Source organism: Coenobita brevimanus, chromosome 82, assembly GCF_032717465.1.
Source record: "Coenobita brevimanus isolate Jiangsu-jjx chromosome 82, ASM3271746v2, whole genome shotgun sequence".
NCBI classification, from domain to species: Eukaryota; Metazoa; Arthropoda; class Malacostraca; order Decapoda; family Coenobitidae; genus Coenobita; species Coenobita brevimanus.
The window spans coordinates 16112894-16131860 of NC_137035.1; the positions used below are offsets into that span (position 1 = coordinate 16112894).

The 18967-nt window shown below is 43.4% G+C and overlaps 1 protein-coding gene across 1 annotated transcript in view; it reads right to left on the reverse strand.

Moving 5' to 3' along the window:
* Positions 1–18967, reverse strand: part of LOC145409650 (uncharacterized) — a 66115-nt gene that overhangs the window by 36957 nt on the left and 10191 nt on the right. Inside the window, exons 3-7 of the mRNA XM_080280002.1 lie at positions 12067–12202; positions 9655–9848; positions 8906–9001; positions 6828–6979; positions 52–250 (exon numbers count right to left, since the gene is read on the reverse strand). Of these exons, the coding sequence (XP_080136128.1) occupies positions 52–250; positions 6828–6979; positions 8906–9001; positions 9655–9848; positions 12067–12202 (777 nt within the window). The remainder of the gene's footprint in view (positions 1–51; positions 251–6827; positions 6980–8905; positions 9002–9654; positions 9849–12066; positions 12203–18967) is intronic.

Consider the following 18967-nt stretch of genomic DNA (forward strand, 5'->3'; position numbering starts at 1 on the left):
ATCTATAACAAAAATGCCCTTGGCATATAAGACATGCCATCAAATACATACCTTAGCTGCTGTAGTGATGTTGTTTGTCAGAGTGGCTAACGCACGAGTGAGTGAGGCAGCTTGTGCATTGACCCTGCGTGCATGAAGGTATAGCTGGATATGTGAGGCACACATGAGGTGAAGCAATTCCCTCACTCCCTTCATCACACCTTCAGGATTTCTTTCATCAATAAATGTTCCATCCTTCTCACATTTAAGCCTGAAAAAGGATATGACTACAGTTAATGCCTTCAATCTGATGATGTATTTTATGCTTTATACAGTATTTGTTACCTCCAGTTGAATTTATTCAGTCTGAAGGATGTCTGTTATCCTTAAGGTGTTAATGAATACTATAACTAACCTCTCAAATTCAGAAAACCCATTTGCAGGTGAATGAAATAATCAGGAAACAGAGAAGAGTAATATACAAAACACCAAACAGTATCTGGATGAAAGGCTTAACCATTTTAGTCACTTTTTTGGCAGTCTTCCTTGCTATTTAACTCCACAATAAATCACAGAAGAACTGCTAATTAAAGCTTTAGTATTACCTATAAAGTTGATGTATCAGTTTCCTCCAATTTACAGCATCAGTTGTCTGGAGGAAGTTGTGATATTTCAAAAAAACATTCCTGACTTGTAATGGCAATTATCATCATCATCATACCTAATCCTGCGTTGTCCTATGAGAAACATAGGAGCCCAGACCTAAGCAAGTTGATCCTGACATTTACGATGAGCATGACCAACCTAACTCATCCCTAAGTGGCATCACAAGAACAGTAAACCCCAACCACCCCTTGGATATAAACCTGCACCAGTTCAATCTGACTGGAACAACTTAATTACCCACTAAACCACCAGGCGCCATAATCTGGTTATATGGTTACCATCCAGTGTAGTAAATGGTTTTCTTGTGTACAGAAAACCATTTGATTTGTCACTCAGTGTAAAGTCACCTCCAGACTGAAGGAAAGGAAAAGAATGAAGGAAAGATGGAAGGGGAAGGGAGGAAAGAAAGAAGGAAGAGAGGAATGGGCAGTCCCCGAGAGCAGCACTATACCGAGTGAGTGATCGGTGGGTGCCCATCTTTTTAAATTTATATATATGCTATCTGCAGATGATTCATTCTCTTTCTCTTTCTCTCTCTCTCAGTGGGTAAATGAACCAACTAGAGGAAGTAGCATCCTAGATCTTGTGTTCATTACAGAAGATAAGAATGTTACCAGCTTTGTTGGTGAATCACTGGGAGGTAGTGACCACATCACTAGGTTCTCTCTATGTATTTGCTATGACAGATCATCTCTACCTCATAAAAGAAACCTAGACTTCTATCGACAGACTCAGCAGGTTATAGAGAGACAGCAGTAATGTTAATGCAATGTATTACCCATTTAACGTGTAATTCTCAAAACAGCCTACTGCCTTCATACTCTCTATGTCTACAAAGGCAAACTCAGTTCAACCAAATGGTTTGGTTATGAAACACCTACAGGAGTAAAAGAGAGAGTGCATACAAGTCAAAAGCAGCCAGGACCAAAATGATTTGGATTCCTTCAGGACTGTATGCAGAAGAGTGAAATCCCTGATAAAGTTGGCTACAAGAAATGAAGAAATCAAGGTGGCATCGCAATACAAAGAGAACCTCCCAAAATTCTTCAGCCATGTATGCAGTAAGAAACCTTTCAAAGGTAGTACTGAACCACTTAAGGATCAATCAGGTATAATGCATATCTCAGACTTGGATATGGCCAGCACTCTAAACAAGTCTTTTGCTTTATGTTAGAAGATACTCATAACATGGCAAGACCAGTACTGACCCATGAGGGTGAAGATTCTGTCATCCTCAAATGTACAGCTGAGGAAGTGGCAAGAAGAATTGACAAGCTAAATATTTACAAGTCACTTGGTCCAGATAAAGTTCTTACAAAAGTTCTTAACCTCCAACTGCCAGGTGTCAGTCTGAACTGTCAAGAAAATAGTGGCCGGGCGGCGCCAGGTGTTAGTTGGAACCACACCTGTTTTCGTGCCACAGATTGAGATGGCCGCCACTTTATCTCGTCATCAGAAGCTAGGGAGGGACTCCCACCAGCCGAGCCAACCATATCTTAGTCGTCTCTGTGACTTTGCCAGGTCTACGATAATCTTTTCTTAACCCTTCTCATCCGATTCCATCCCCACCTCATGTGGACTTTTGCCTCATCCACCCCTACCAAGCCTCTTTCCAAGGATATTAGGAAAAGACTTACTGATAGTGCCATGGGGTGTGCCTTGGACACCACTATGTCTAGTTTATCTAGTAATGGAAAAGTTATCACACTGAGAGCAAAGCCATAGTCGGGGCTGCCGGCAAACACATGAACACATCCTGTTCTCATGGCAAAAATTAGTCCTTTTCCTAACGTCACTGCTCATCAGCGCAACAATCTACAGACCTGGGGATACTTTCATTAGCAAGAAGAGTTGTTGAGTAATATGGTCTTTAATTTGTTTCCCTACCTGCTATAGTTTTCACGTTATTAAGGTTTGAAAACGGGCTATTTTCGGGAAAATTCCCGTAGTGAGTGAACAACGGTACTGTAAATACCCTGGCATGGAGGGGTTAAAGAGATACATAACCAGGTAACTCCTTTACTTGCAGAAACCTTCAACAAGTCACTGGTGACTAGGGATATGCCAGAAAATTGAAAAATAACAGATGTGACCCAAACTTTAAGCAAGGAGATCAAAAATGTCCAGAAAATTACTGTCCAGTTAGCCTGGCCTCTACCACAGTAAGCTGTCTGAAGGAATAACTGTGTAGACAGGATAGTGAAACACCTGGAAAATCACAACCTGCTTATGGACTCCCAGCATAGGTTCAGACAACATGAGTGATACCTAACTAGCTTGCTTTAATTTTCCACAAAATGTTGAGTATGACTGGAAAAAAGCAGTGCCACTGTTAAATGGGTGGAGAGATGTAATCCAGCATCCATCGAGAAACCAAACCTCCATACTCTTCCCTGCACGTCACTGTAGCAAGGCTTTGTCTACTACATGGGAATATTGGGTCACTGCACGGGACGGCCCTGCAGGGAATGTTGCTTGTCTGTGGTCGATGGATCTGATTGACCAGATGGACGAGGGTTACCATACTCAACAACATCAACCTTATCCATACACCTTCTTGGCCTCCTACACCTCCAAACTTCAGTCGCACTCATATACTGCATCCCCATTTCACCACAATATTTATAACTATCATCTCCAAACAACCATACTACCTATGAAGGTCGACTGAAAAGTTCACAGTCACACCAATAATAATTTGATATAATGAAGCAATGAAACACTATTTTTCAATTAGGTCTCACTTGAGTTTCACTCACAATTCTGCTATCGGTGCTGCAGATCTATAACCCTGGTGGAAAACGTTTCCTTCTGAGGGGAAAAAAAAAAAAAAATGCTGTGATTATCTCATTCTCAGCAGTAATGTGAGTGCCAGTCAAGTTCTTTTTTTCAGCTTGGGGAACAGATGGAAGTTAGATGAAGCTCCTCAACTCCCTCCCTATCCCCTGAAAGGAGAATGATAGACTGCAGGAGGAGGGAAACTTGAGCTTTGGGTTACAACTACTACTACTACTACATGCCTAACTCTTGACCCTTCCACCAAGTTTGATTCAAATCAAATAAAAACTGAGCTGACCTTGCCTTGTGACTTTAGTCTCTGATCTTTCCCTGTGACCTTGACCTTTGATTGTTCTCAAATTCAAAAAAAAATTTTTACCTGATCCTCAACCCTTCCCAAGTTTGGTCAAAATCAGAAAATAAAAAAGCTTAATTTGACCTTGCCCTATGATCTAGTGTTAAAAAAAAAAAAGGGGGGGGGGAGGGGGCTTTCTCCTTGGCTAACCCTCAATCCTTTCACCAAGTTTGGTTAAAATTGGATAAAAACTGTGAATTGTTAACAAACATATCCATGGGTTGAACTTTGACCCTGTCCTGTGACCTTTGACCTCTGACTGACATTTTTTTATATATAATAAATTCTTGCCTTATCTTCAACCCTTCCCCCAAGTTTGGTCCACACCATATAAAATCCATTTAAGCTGATTTCCCGAGAACACACTTTGACCTAACTCTAAGACCTATCATAAGAAAAAAAAAAAAAAAGTTACTGACTCCTTCAACCTTTCCACCAAGTTTAGTGAAAACTGGATAAAAACTTCGAAGTTGTTTTGTTCACACACACACACACACACACACACACACACACACACACACACGAATGCACACAAATATGCATGCACACTGTCCACAACATAACAACTGCTTTCACTTGGCAAGCATGGGTGGATGTTGCTGAATTCAAGTGGTAAAAACTAAAAAGGTACAGATGAATTTAGAAGTTCCTTGTACAGAGATTAGAAGTATCGATCTTTACATGTACGTACTGAATGCAAAAGTAACACTGCAGTCAAACTGCTGTGAAGACACTGCTTGAGGTCATTCAGTTAAATGTGCTCTAACTCTCATACCCAGTGAGAATGCTTGGGATCAAAGAGTGGCTGGTTAGGGTGGTTATGGCCATGGATGTGGGTGCTCACACTCAGCTATGGATGAATGGATATTTGAGTGAGGAGTCTTCCATGAATGTTCATGTGCATCAGGGATCAGTCTTGAGCCCCTTATTGTTTATCATGGTACCTGAAGCCCTCTCACATTACTTCAGATGTGGATTCCTGTGGGAGATGTTGTATGCTGACGATTTGGGGTTGACTGCAGAGAATGAAAGGGAGGCAGAGGAAAGATTTAGTAAGTGGAGAGATGGTATAGGGCACAAGGGCTTAAGTAAATGCAGCAGAAACAAAAGTGATGGTATCTAGGGCTGGGGGTGGTACTGTCAGAGAAGAGGGGGAATGGCCATGTGCAATCTGCCACAAGGGCATGGGAAGTAATTCCATCTTGTGCGGTGTTTGTGTTAAGTGGGTGCATACGAGGTGGTAGGTGGGGGCACACACCATCCACTCAGTCAATATAGTGCTGGTCTTGGGAGACTGCCCTTCCTGTTTTCCTTCCGTCCTCTTCTGTCTTTCTTTCTTTCATTCTTTCCTCTCCCTTATGCCTACAGGTGACTCTACATTCCCTCTCCTGTCTTTTTTTCCTTCATTCTTTCCTTTTCCTTCTGCCTATGGGTGACTCTACACTGAGTGACAAGCCAAATGGTTTCCTGTACACCACAAAACCATTTACTACGCTGGGCGGTAACCATATAACCAAATTATGGCACTTGGTGGTTTAGTCGGTAATTAAGGCGCTCCAATTGGATTGAGCCTGTGCAAGTTTATATCCAAGGGGTGGTTGGGATTTATTGCTCACATAATGCCACTCAGGGATGAATGAGGCTCGTCACGCTCATCTTAAACGTCAGGACTAACTTACCTAGCCCCGGGCTTGTACACTCCTCATGGGGCTGCGCAGGATTAGATGATGATGATAAGAGATATAGTGGTATTACAGGCAGACTGCAAGATGATGCTGATTTCATGCGTGCGGTGTGTCAGGGAGAGCATGTGGAGATTGTTAGGCGTGAAAGGATTGAACTTGTTGGTGAGTCTCTTGAGTGTGTGGAAGAGTTTTGTTATATGGGAGGCATGTGCTGGAGATGGGGCTGGAGCTAGCTCTGTGGCTAAAATGAGTGGTTGGAAGAAGTTCAGTGAGCTGTTGCCTCTCCTGACAATGCGAGGGCTCTCCTTCCAAGCTAAGAGATCTTTGTATGCAGCATGTTAGGAGTGTAATGCTGTATGGTTGTGAGACCTGGGCAGTAAAGGAAGAGGATATTCACAGGCTCAAAAGTAAAGAAATGGCAATGATTAGGTGGATGTGAAGTATATCCCTGAGTGCAAGGCCTGGGGGAGCTAGGTTTATGATGGAAGAGTTGAGAGGTAGGATGGGACTGGAGTGTACTGGTGTCGTGATGAGGAGAGGTAGACTAAGATGGTCTGGGTATATGGAAAGGTTGTGTGATGATAATTGGGTGCAGAAGGTGAGAAGTGTTAAAACTGGGGGCAAGGTAGTGAGAGGCAGACCGAAAAAGACCTGGGACGTGGTCACTGAGTGTGACTTCAGGGATAAGGGACAAAATATGGAAGCTGCCAAAGATCAAGCAGCAAGGACAGCCGCCATCAGGTGACCAAGGCTGATGCATGCTGGAGCTTTCAAAAACAAAATGAAACTATATCCTTGTCTGTTAAAGAGGCCTGGCTTCCTGGCACCTCATCCTTACTAATTTCTTTCTAAATTGGAATATCAAGTCTATGATGTTTACGCAGACTATAATAATGTTATTACTCTTGCAAAAATCCCAGGCTCATCTGGACATGACATCAATGAACCCCACAAAATCCACCACTTCAACTGTGAGCTCCCATGGATCTTTCTTGAGTCATGTTAAAGGATTGTCTGGGTTGTGATAGTGTGGTGCATGAGGTATGTATGCTGTGGTGTGAAGGGAGGTACCATTATAGTGAGAGCATAGTGGACTATTTATGAGCTGTAATTCTGTCCGTGCTGAAGAACGGCATGGCGATGGGAGACCTGTAATTTGTGAAAATTACATAAATTACATAGCTGACAGTGCTGGTGTGTAAGAAGTAAAATAAATTGGTAAGGAAGAGGTGCTAGAAAGTCTCCTAGGGTGATGAGAACACAGTCTACTAACACATAACTGCTGTCTTATTCTACACAATCTGCAATCCACTGTACCAGGAACTTCTTTCAGCTGTACAATACTGATGACAATAAAATCTTACCTGAGTTCTCTGGCATCCCTGGCCAGGTCAACATCTTGAAGAAGAGAATGCAGAGCTCTCACAGCCCCACGTGTCTCACCCACCAGAGCACCCAGCAATGCCTGAGGCCCATATTCATACAGGCTGGCTCCTACACCCTCCCACAGATGTACCTGTACAAGTATAACAAAAGAATAGGTGGGGCATCCCTCATCCACTTACTAAGCCTAAAGCTATCTTTTAGGTGACTGCTCTCAGTGACATGCCAAATAATATCTTGTAGGCTCAAACATATACAAAGAACAATGATTAGATGGGTGTGTAGTGTGTCCTTGAATGAAACACCTGGGGGGGCTAGGACTGCAAGTGATGAACTGAGAGGAAAGATGGGACTTAAATGTATTGGTGTTGTGATGACAGGGGTAGACTGAGATAGTTGGGCATGGTGAGAGTGTGGAAGACGACAGTTGGGCGTGGATGATGAGATGTGTGAATAATGAGGCTTGGGCTGCAGGAGGCAGACCTCCCCCCCCTCCCCCCAAAAAAAAAGGGGAGGGAGGGAATAAGGTCATAGTGTGGCCTCAGGGATAAGGGACTGAAAAGAGAGGCTGCCACAGATGGAACAGCATGGAGACTCTCCTCCATTAGGTGACCAAGGTCAATGCATGCAAGCATGTTGGAGCCTTTATAAATTATACATTGAAGATACGATATAAACCCAAGTGTTGTTGCCGTTTTTCCTTTGGCCTTAGGCTCATCTCCATATCAACCCAGTAGACTGCAGACTGAAGCTGACCTCCTGCTGTCCACCATCCTCCTCTCAGAGGATAGGGCAGTAGCTAAGGGATATTTGTATAGCTGGGTAGTCAAGTTGCTGGTATATTGTTGTCACTATGTGAAAGCATCCTGTAACCCAATAAATCATTCAGTGCACTGAAAAATAACTACTGTATATAACCAATGAATGGACTCCTGACAGTCTAATGGGTTAATGCACTCCAGCTGGATGTGGCCTATAAGGGTTTAAATCCAAGAAAAGACTGGGTTTACTACTCACATACTCCCACTCAGGGAGGAGTTAATGGTCATTCTTAAATGTCAGGACTGAGTAACCTAGTCCTGGGCCCCTACATGTGAAACAGGGTAATAAAGGAATTTATAACAAACATTGCAGTGGCCAGCATCTCTAGCAATACCTGTGGTTCACACTTATTCAGGATGGCTCCTACTGCTTCCCACAAATGCACCTATACAATGTACCAATTCCAGTAACCTCTTCACTATGCTCTTTTTAATTATCTTCGCAAGTGCAAACAATTCTATTCTGCTCTGGGGAAAATTTTCAGATGCGGGATTGAAACAGAGGGACGACGCCTCCATATGATGGCACTGACCGTTTTATACTGTAAAAATATTACTCAGCTCCTTCCCTGTCTCCCAAAAAGAGAATGGTAGGCTGCAGGAGGAAGGTAACTTCAGCCTGAAGTCCAGTAGGTTCACATTCAGGTAGAGCAAGAGTGATAATGACAACTATAATGACATTACCGTATAGTCTTAGCATCTCCTGTCAATTTTATTCAACTAACAAATTTTTTTTACTGGATGGTTTAAATATATTCACTCTCAAATGTCGGGACCAAATGCCTAGCCCCGGGCTCTTACGTTCCCCATGGGGCAATGTAGGATTGGATGATAGATGGATGGGTGGTGTAAATATAGCCTCCATTAACCCCATCACTAAGCTGGCATCTTTTATACATTCCTGCTACCTCCACATGAATTGAAGCTCTTTCTTGTACTGAAGAGATGTTCAACCCCAAGTACTGACTGGAGTTTTTTCGTTCATGTAAGTGGATTTGTCATCAGCTATTAAATGTACTGGAGTCTAGCCACAAGCCCCTAAACTTCAAAAGGGAGAATACTAAGGGACTGGCATTCCCCCCCCCCCTACTACCTATAAAGGTGATTTGCCAGTGTCCCCCAATTTACAGTATCACCTGCATGAAAAAGTTTTGTTATTTTGGACCATACCACAGGCATACAACAAGGACTTACTATACAGGTATGCTCATATTAAGGCTTCTCCCACTCATTTGTACCTTTTGTTGATGGATGTCCTCTGGCGAATGAAGTTGGCTGGAGATGGAGGCATGGTGGAACTTCTTTATGTCCACCAAGTTGGCCTTCAGCTGCCTCTGTTGGCAGACATACTTTATATTAATGAACAGGATCACCATACATACTATGTGTTAGAGAAGTGCACAATACCAACATATTACAGGCATCCCTTGGTGCTCCTTGCAGCTGACTTCACACACTAGCAATGATACAACCAGGCAGTAGGGCTTCTTATACAAACACCTCTCAGTTCCCAGGGTTGGCCCTGTACAAGATAATTTAAGTAAAGCCCAAAACCAACCTAAATACAGTATATTTCATAACCACCTCAAACAGAACATGCTGCCACTGTAAACAACTTCAGATCAATATTAATTATAAAACAAACACACTGGAAAAAACACCATTCACACAGTATACAGCAGTTTAGGTAATGTGACAATACAGATTTACCTGTCCAAGCTGTACTCTCCTTTTTCAAATAATGCTGCTATTTTATGCACATACATCTTGCTTTCTGTCACATATTTTCACTTTACATTGAGCTAGCATTAAAGAAAAAATTGGGTGTCCTTAACAGGAAAAAGGTGTCAAAAAAGAAAAAAAAGAAGAAAAAAAAAATTAAACCAAATACAGTACTGTTATGAAGAATACTGCAAAGTGAGGGATTCCTGTACTGTAATGTATATCGGTAACTTTTTCTGTCTGCCAGCTATGACCCATCCAGTACCTGCACTGTAACACTGGTTGGCCCCTTGCCATCTCCACCACGCTGCACCCCATGTTGCTTAAGGTCATCCAGCAGCTGACTCTGGCGCTGATAGCGTCGTGAAGTTTCCTCTCCCTGCTGCCGAGCCACTGCTAGTGTTGCCGCCTGACGTCTGGCCTCACATTCACTCTGATGACCCTCTTCCATTCTCTGATCTGAAATATCAAATTGTCACAGGTGCAAAATTTTCAGATACAGTATATTCCATGATTGAATATGACAAGTTTGACTACATAAAGGGTTTTTTGTGAACTGTGAGTACTTTGAACTTCCTGGTGTACAGGTAGTCCCACCAAGAATAAATATCCATGCAGAGAGTCACTACAACTATCGTATTTCTTAAAACCTTACAAATATCCTAACTCCTTTCAACTCAGCTGATGGACAAATGTAATCTGCTTGAAGGCTCCGTTTGAGTACTAACCATGCAGACTCACTCCTGCTTCATAACTATGGTTCACCAAGTTTCATACAACAACAACACAGAATACAAGTTGTGAGAGTGGCCCAGCTTCATCAGGTAAAAGCAAACTACAAAAGAACAAAATTACACCTGTGATCAGTTCCTCATAATTCTGATTTTCTTTTGCAAGGAAGGACATGGATAATGTAGAATCCTCCAGTGTAGCTTGTTCTTTCTGCAAAAACATATATTAGTTACAAGAGAAGAATTTATATAATACTTGGGAATAGTACTCTCCCCTCTATGGGAAAGTCCTACACTACATGTTGAGCCTTTGTACTCATACTGTATTATGCTGATGTTTTGTGCTGTTGTCCTAACATTTTTTAGATTTCTAGTGATATAGTGATTGAAGGAGCTCCAATCAGGTATAACTGGTGAGGGACTGGTCACTCACCTAAAATGTCTTGACTGAGCACCCTAGCCCCTGGGCCCCTACACTCTTGATGGGACACTACTGGATTGGATGTTGGATGAATGAATGGATGATTTTTTTCTTTTACAGGGAGGCCAGGGAAAGGAGAAAGCAGAAAGTATCACTGCTGTTCTTCCTGCAAATCAAAATCTGTTATGACTGGGAGCTGATCTTAAGTGTGTTAGTATGATACTGGGTCCTGGATGAAGATTGCTGAGTGATGTGGTACTTCTATAGAGCATGGTGAAGTTTTTCTAATGGATCTTTGTATGTGGCATGTTAGGAGTGTGGTACTGTATGATAATGAGACTTGGGCAGAAAAAGATGAGGATATTCATAAGCTCAAGTGTACAGAAATGATAATGATTAGATGGATGTGCAGTGCATCCCTGAATGCGAGGTCTGGGGAGACTAGGAGTACGACTGAAGAATTGAAAGGAAGGATGGGACTGAAGTGTACATTTAAGCCTGTGAATATACTCTTCCTTTATTGCCCAGGTCATGCTATTATACAGCATTACACTCCTAAAACATGCTGCATACAAAGATCCCTAGCAAAGAGGGAGAGTCCTCTCAATGTCAGGAGAGGCAACAGTTCCCTGAACTACTTCCAGCCACTCCTCATTCTAGCTACAGAGCTAGCTCCAACCCCACCTCCATCACATAGCATGTCTCCTAAGTAACAAAGTTCTACATACTCAAGAGACTCACCAACAAGATCAATCCTATCATGCCTGACAATCTCCACATGCTCTCCTCTACACATAGCATATACAAAATCAGCATTATCTTGCAGTCTATCTCTCATACCACTACATCTCTTATGCACCCACTTGAACACTGCACAAGATGGAGTTACCTCCCATGCCTTTATGGCAAATGCACATGGATACTCTTCCTCTGCTTTGACAGTGTTGCCACCCACCAACCCTCAGAGGAGCTCAGTCAAGAGATATCCTAGCAATCAAAGGAAGAGTTGCAGGTACCCTGAGGGCAGTACATGGAAGTACTGCATGAAAATATTGTACCCCCCATAATAACATGTGGAAGTGAACCCCAGGCTTTGCTGGAAGGACACAAGTCAAGAATGAGAAGAGTGCAAATGAGTTGATTTCTGAAAAACATGTTATATGGAAACTGACAGATAAATGTTGAAGTCTGGGAGTTCTGTGTTGCTGATGGGGATGTTCTAGAATGTGCTGAGAGGAGTATCCTGAAATGATTTGGTCATGTGAAGTGCATGAAGTTAGAGATTAACTAGGAGAGTATGTGGCAGAGACGGATGGGAAGAGGGGAATGAGAAACTGCGGATAAAGTGCAGTATATTAGTGAATGGTGTGAGACTGTGGGATAGCAGCCCTTTGGTAAAGGACAGGGTGATATGGAAGTGATTTGTTTGTGGCTACCCCCTCTGAGATTAGGGCATATGCCATTAGACAGACAAGACACAAAAGGTAAAATGTTCCCAAACTTGAAAGCTATGGTGTAAACTCACTGATGAGTTGTATCTCCTTCACTTCTGCCGAGATGGCCATGCTAGCATCTAGAAGGGCCGCCCTCAGCCTCAGCTGGTTTTCAGAATCTGGCCCTTCCTCCTCCTCTTCTTCCACTTTCTTTCTTCCTCTAAGGTGCTGCAGTATGCAAAAGAATCAGAATAACTGATAAGAATTAATGGCCTCTTAACACTGACGTTGGAACTGAAAGTATTCTGACACTAGGTGTTCAATCACCTAAATTGATATTTCAAAACCGTGCCATGTTCCAGACAAGCCATTACTAACTGTCAGACATACTGTACATAAAAGTTAGAAATGCCTTGCCCAGAATATGACCTAATGAAACAGGGCGTCCTTTCAACTTTTAATCAGCACTACACAGCTGGACCAGGGATGGCCCAAGAAGTCTGTGATTTGGGGTGGGGGTGGGGGGGGGGGAGCTAACCTTAGTAGTGGCCAATTCGCCGCATATATGATCAACTCATCCCTTATTTGACCGACTCACCCCTTATTTGACCAACTCAAACATATCTGACACACAAATTAGATACTGTACAGCACTTCTACTATTTTAAGATTTAAAAATAGCCCTAGGATTATTCAATTTGTTTCATTTTTAAAGGCTCCAACATGCTTGCATGCGTCGGCTTTGGTCACCTAATGGCGGCTCTCCATGCTGCACGATCCATTGCAGCCTCCCTGTTCAGTCCCTTAACCCTGAAATCACACTTAATGACCTTGTCCCATGTCTTTCTCGGTCTACCCCTCATAACCCCACCCCCAATATTAACACTTCTCACCTTCCTCACCCAATTATCATCCCCCATCCTCTTCACATGTCCAAACCATCTCAATCTACCTCTCCTCATCACAACACCAATACACTCCAGTCTCATCCTACCTCTCAACTACACTCCAGTCTCATCCTACCTCTCAACTACACTCCAGTCTCATCCAACCTCTCAACTCTTGCATCATAAACCCAGCCCCCCCAGACCTTGCACGCAGGGATGCACTACACATCCACCTAATCATTGTCATTTCTGTACGTCTGAGTCAGCGAATATCCTCCTCCTTTACTGCCCAGGTCTCACTACCATACAGCATTACACTCCTAACACATGCTGCATACAAAGACCCCTTAGCACATACGAAGAGTCCTCTCAATGTCAGAAGAGGCAAGAGCTCCCTGAACTTCTTCCAACCACTTCTGACCCTAGCCACAGAGCTAACTCCAGCCCCACCTCCAGCACACATGTCTCCCAAATAACAAAAATCTTCCACACACTCAAGACATTCACCAGCAATTTCAATCCTTTCACGCCTGACAATCTCCACCTGCTCTCCCTGACACGCCGTACACATAAAATCAGCATTATCTCGCAGTCTACATCTGATACCACTACATCTCTTGTGCACCCATTTATCACAAACACCGCACAAGATGGAATTACTTCTCATGCCCTTGTGGCAAGCTGCACATGGCCACTCTCCCTCGTCTTTGACAGTACCGCCACCAACCCTAGATATCATCACTTTTGTTTTATCTGCATTTTGTTTTATCTGCCCCATACCATCTCTCCACTTCCTAAACCTTTCCTCCGCCTCCCTTTCGTTCTCTGCAATCAACACCAAATCATCAGCATACATCTCCCACTGGAGTCCGTTTCTAAAGTCATGTGAGAGGGCTTCAAGTACCATGATAAACAACATGGGACTCAAAACTGACTGCTGATGCACACCAACATTCATGGAAAACTCATCACTCAAATCTCCATCTACTCTTACCTGGGTGCAAGCACCCACATACATAGCCATGACCACCCTAACCAGCCACTCCTCCAAGCCAAGCTTTCTCATTGCTCACTTCATCACCTCTCTAGGAACTCTGTCAAAGGCCTTTTCCAAATCAACAAAAACAAAATACAGATCCCTTCTCCTACCAATATATTTTTCCTGAAGCTGTCGAACAATGAATATGGCATCAGTGGTCCCCCTACCTGACATAAACCCAAACTGCATCTCATCAATATTCACTCTTTCTCTAATCATACCTTCTAAAAGTCTCTCCATTACCTTCATTATCTGATCTACAGTACTCGCCAAAATTACTCAGCGCCTTCCGCCGGGCGCGCAATACTTATGGCCAAAAAAGAATCACCCATTTTGGGGGGTAAAAATTGCATCACAAGTTTGCACCGCGAGAATGACATCACGGTAGCCTGAGGCCTTCCGACGCACTGGTTGGTTCCCGCCTCAGTTGCCCACGGGCTGTCTGAGAGAGAGGAGCTCCACCGCGTCTCCCTCTGAAATTGCGCCATTTTTTACCGAGTGTCCCTCAGTGTTTTGGCCTTCGCCAAGTTGTTATGGCACCTACCCGTGAACTATCGAATGAAATCATATCCCAGATCATTGCTCTAATGGAGGCAGGCCACCAGACAAAGGAAATTAGTGAATTGGTTGGTGTGGCATGATCGACGGTGTGTCGTTGGTGTGCGAGGTTTCGGTTGGAAAACGGTGGTGAAGTTCCCACAAAGAAACCGCGGTCTGGTAGGCCTAGGAAAACTTCCCCAAGGTCTGTTAATGTTTTAAAACGTGCAGTGGAGTTTAATCCTCGTGTGAGAGCAAGGAAAATAAAGGAGAGCAACCCTGAAGTGTTTGGTGAGGTGTCTGTGAGAACAGTGTCTCGTAGGGTGCATGAACGTGGTTACACAAGTCATAGGCCTGTGAAGAAGCCTCTTCTCACCAAGAGCCAGATAATTCATAGGCTTGCCTTTGCTAATAAATATCTAAACTGGGGTGAGGAGCAATGGTTGTCAGCGTTGTGGTCTGATGAGGCAACGTTTAGTGTCACCTGGAACAGAGGAGCACATGTGTATCGACGCAAAGGTAGTGACCCACTTTACCCACAGTATCATCATCATCATCATCATCATCATCGAGACCTCCTTTTCCACCCTAGGGCAGGGTGAGGAGTAGTAATGTCCAGACAGCCCAAGTTTGTCCAATCCAAAGGGCCATGCTTCCATTCACTCATCATTCAAGTCACTGGAATCCTGGCTTTACCTTATGGGGGAGGCGGTGGCAGAATTAGTACAGAGGCGGCATGCAGTCCTCATGGACCCAGGTTCAAATCTGGGCTGGGGCAGGGAACAGTGTAAAGATTTGAATTTCTTAAAAAGCAGACTTTTTTGATCTACCAGATGACCCGCCAACATGTCATAAAAGTATCCCTGTTAATACCAGTACACCAGTCCTGTATGAGACAGCCCTAGCATGTATTCAATACAGATGGTGGGTGTTAGCACTGAACTGGTGACATGTGGAGATGTTGGAGGACTACTGGGCCTCAAGGAGGACTACTGACACTTGGGAATAGGCCCTGAAGCTTTTGCCCAGTCGGGGGGGGGGGGGGGGGAACCATTCTGTAGTTTCACATAAAGATATCCGACAGAGTCAATCCAGACGCTGTCACATTAAAAAGGGGTGCCAAATCCTTGATCATGTACCTCTTCTCACAACATTCACCCAGCCAGCTAAATCTCAGATCACTCCCCTAGCCTCACCATACTTCTCTTCCTCACACACTCATCCACCATATCCCTCCACCTTCTCCTTTGCCTACCTCACCTCCTTCGTCCTTCAAATTCGCTCACTGTAATATTATCCCTCACTGTAATATTATCCATTCTCTCCACATGATCATACCATCTCAGTACACTGTCTTTGATTCTGGTGTCCACATACTTCCTCACTTTGCATCTTTCATGAATCACATTATTTCATATCCTATCCACTCTCTGTACTCGGCTTACATTCCTTAGCAGTCCCATCTCCACTGCTCTCACTCTTGACTTTCATTTTCATGCCACACCACAGTCTCACATCCGTATGTTAAAGTTGGCACTAACACTCCTTCATGTAAGCCTTGCACAGGTTCAACACTAAAGCCTCTGTTTTTTATCAAGGCTTTCCACCAGCTACTTTCCTTCCCATCCATATATATACTGAACAACCATGGGAACATCACACAACCTTGTCACATGCCCATACTGATCGTGAACCATTCACTTAGATGCCCATTTGCCCTTACACATGCCTCACTACCATCTTAAAACTTCTTGACGGCACCTAGCAGCTTATCATCTACACCGTACATGTGCAAAACCTTCTCTGGCTGCTTTGCCATATTCTTTTTCCAGATCCATAAATGCCATAAACACCTCATAGTCCTTCTCACAAGCCTTCTCCACTATCTGTCTTATTGCAAATATTTGATCCACATATCCTCTACCACTCCTAAAGCCACTCTGTTCATCATTCACCAGGACTTTTATTACCTCTATAATAATTCCATATACCTTCCTACAACACTCAATAACTTATGCCACAATAATTCTTACACTCACTTTGTTCACCTTTATATTTGTACAGGGGTACAATCACAGCCTTTTTCCACTCTGCTGGCAGTTCCACTCATCTATGCCCTCTTACATACCGGTATCTCCAACAAGCACTTCACTCCGTTTTCTCCACTACACTTAATCATCTCTGCATACACCTCATCAACCCCAGCTGCTTTCCGATTTTTCAGACATTTCACAGTGTTCTTCACCTGTGTGAGTGTCACATTTCCTGGCAATGCATTTCTTCTCTGCACACCCCCAAAACCAGTCATGTTTACAGTGGCTCTATTCCCATTCATCAAGCTTTCAGAATATTCTTTCCATCTGGTCCCTACTTCATCCCCATGGGTTAATAATCTACCACTTACATCCTTCACACTTTCACATTTCTTTCTGCTTTCACTTCTGCATTTCTGCACCTCTCTCCAGAATAACTTCCTAGGGTATTTTCAGAGTAATTTACATTCATTTTTCTTCCTAGATCATCATTTACCTCCATCTTTTTCCTCTTCACTAGTCTCTTTACGTGCTTCTTTCTCTCAGTATATTCAGTTCTTATTTCAATGGAGCCCTTGTCCTGTAACTACTCGAGCCACTTCATCCTTTTTTCCTCCACTGCTCTTGTAAACTCTTCATCCCACCACGCCGTACCTTTCTTCTTTGTCGTTACTCTTACCACACCACACACCGTTTCAGCATTCCTAACTAAGCAATCCCTGTATGCATTCCACAGACTGTCCCGATCTGTTTCATTCTAATTCACTGATTTCAACTCCTCCCCTTCTTTGGTCCTGTATTCATTTGCCATTTCTTTGATCCTCTGCATCTCAACTTTCAGTCTTTCTCCCTGAATGCTCCTCTCTCACGTGGTTCACCTCACTCCTGTCAGCTTGATCTTACACTCTATCAATAGACACAGTCGAGGGATTTAATTAAGTAAAGAAGGTTATCTGGTTGTACTGTCAATGGGAGTGGCACAAGGAGAGAGTGTAATGGTGAGACACTGTAGGAGATGTCAATGTAGTCCTTCTCTATTCCGTTATCCTTTTCGTATTTTAAGTGTGGTGATGAAATAGGCAGATTGGGGTCGATGGAGTTTATTGTGAGACAGTTACTTCAATAAAAGTTAAGAGCCTGGCGTGACCCATGTATTGTTAGTAGCAGTTTGTGCTAGCCGCGGTCCTCCTACTTTACTCTCACTCGCGTCCTCCCTATTGTTCTTTGGGAATCTCTCTCCTCTCCTGGCTGTCTCTCCCTGGTTCTTTCCTCCTCTCCTGGCCGTCTCTGGTTCTCTAACCTTCCTACGTGTGATATCGGACTTATATCCCCCTCTAGCTTCCACCTAAAGTGTGTGTGTGTGTGTGTGTGTGTGTGTGTGTGTGTGTGTGTGTGTGTGTGTGTGTGTGTGTGTGTGTGTCAGTCATGTTTCCAGCACATGATCAGAGGTGTTTGGCATTCTTGATTAGTCTAGGCTAGGGGATGTGTAGTCGTCTCTTCCTGGAGAACTTCAGACATAACTACTTGTTTAACATATTGTTACCTATAGCTATATACTGTAGTTACATATAGCATTCTGTCATGACATATGCCAACAATACCACAATCATATGATCTGACAAACTTCCACACTGTCCTCTCACGGCCTTTGTATCAGCAACCATTCCCAGCACCGATCTCTCTACAAACATGTAATCAATCAGGCTCCTATCAAAACTATCCCCGTTCCCTCTTTACCATGTATATTTATGAGCATCTTTGTGTTTGAAATACGAGTTACAAATGCACACCCTCCTTTCCTAACACATATTCTTCAGTCGCTTCCCATTATCATTTTCTCCTGGTACTCCAGTACAACCCATTATATCATCCTCAGGACCAGTGTGTACTCTTCCATTCATAGCTCCCATTATGATCACTTTATAGCTCCTGGGCATTTTTCCCACTGTTTCATCCAGCTCATCCCAAAGCCTGTCTTTTTCTCTCTCTCACTCCTAGCATCACACGGTGCATACACTACAATCATTGCCACTTTCACCTTCTCAAACTTGAACTTGACATACAGTACATACATCTCGAGCTGACACATTTGTAATCTCTCATTCCAGTCTGCCTCACCTCATTCATCAACAAAGCAACTCCTTCCTTGCATCTTCCTCGCCAATTCATGCCCGATTTTACACATTTCACACCCTCTCACTCCTCCATTTCACACCCTTTCATCTTTGTTTCACACAATGCCATCATGGCATATCTCATCCTCTTTGAACACATTCACTACTTCCACCCTCTTGCTCTTGCTCTCCTCATTCACACCTCTCACATTCAACATGGCCATGCGAATCTGCCCATTTGGTTGTGGTCCTGGGCAGGTATTGGGCCCTCCGAGGCTCTCCAAAACGTATGCCATGATTAAGTGATTTTAGATAGGGGAATCCGAGGGACACTTAACCCGGCCAAAAACCCGGATTATATGGTTATCACCCAGCGTAGTAAA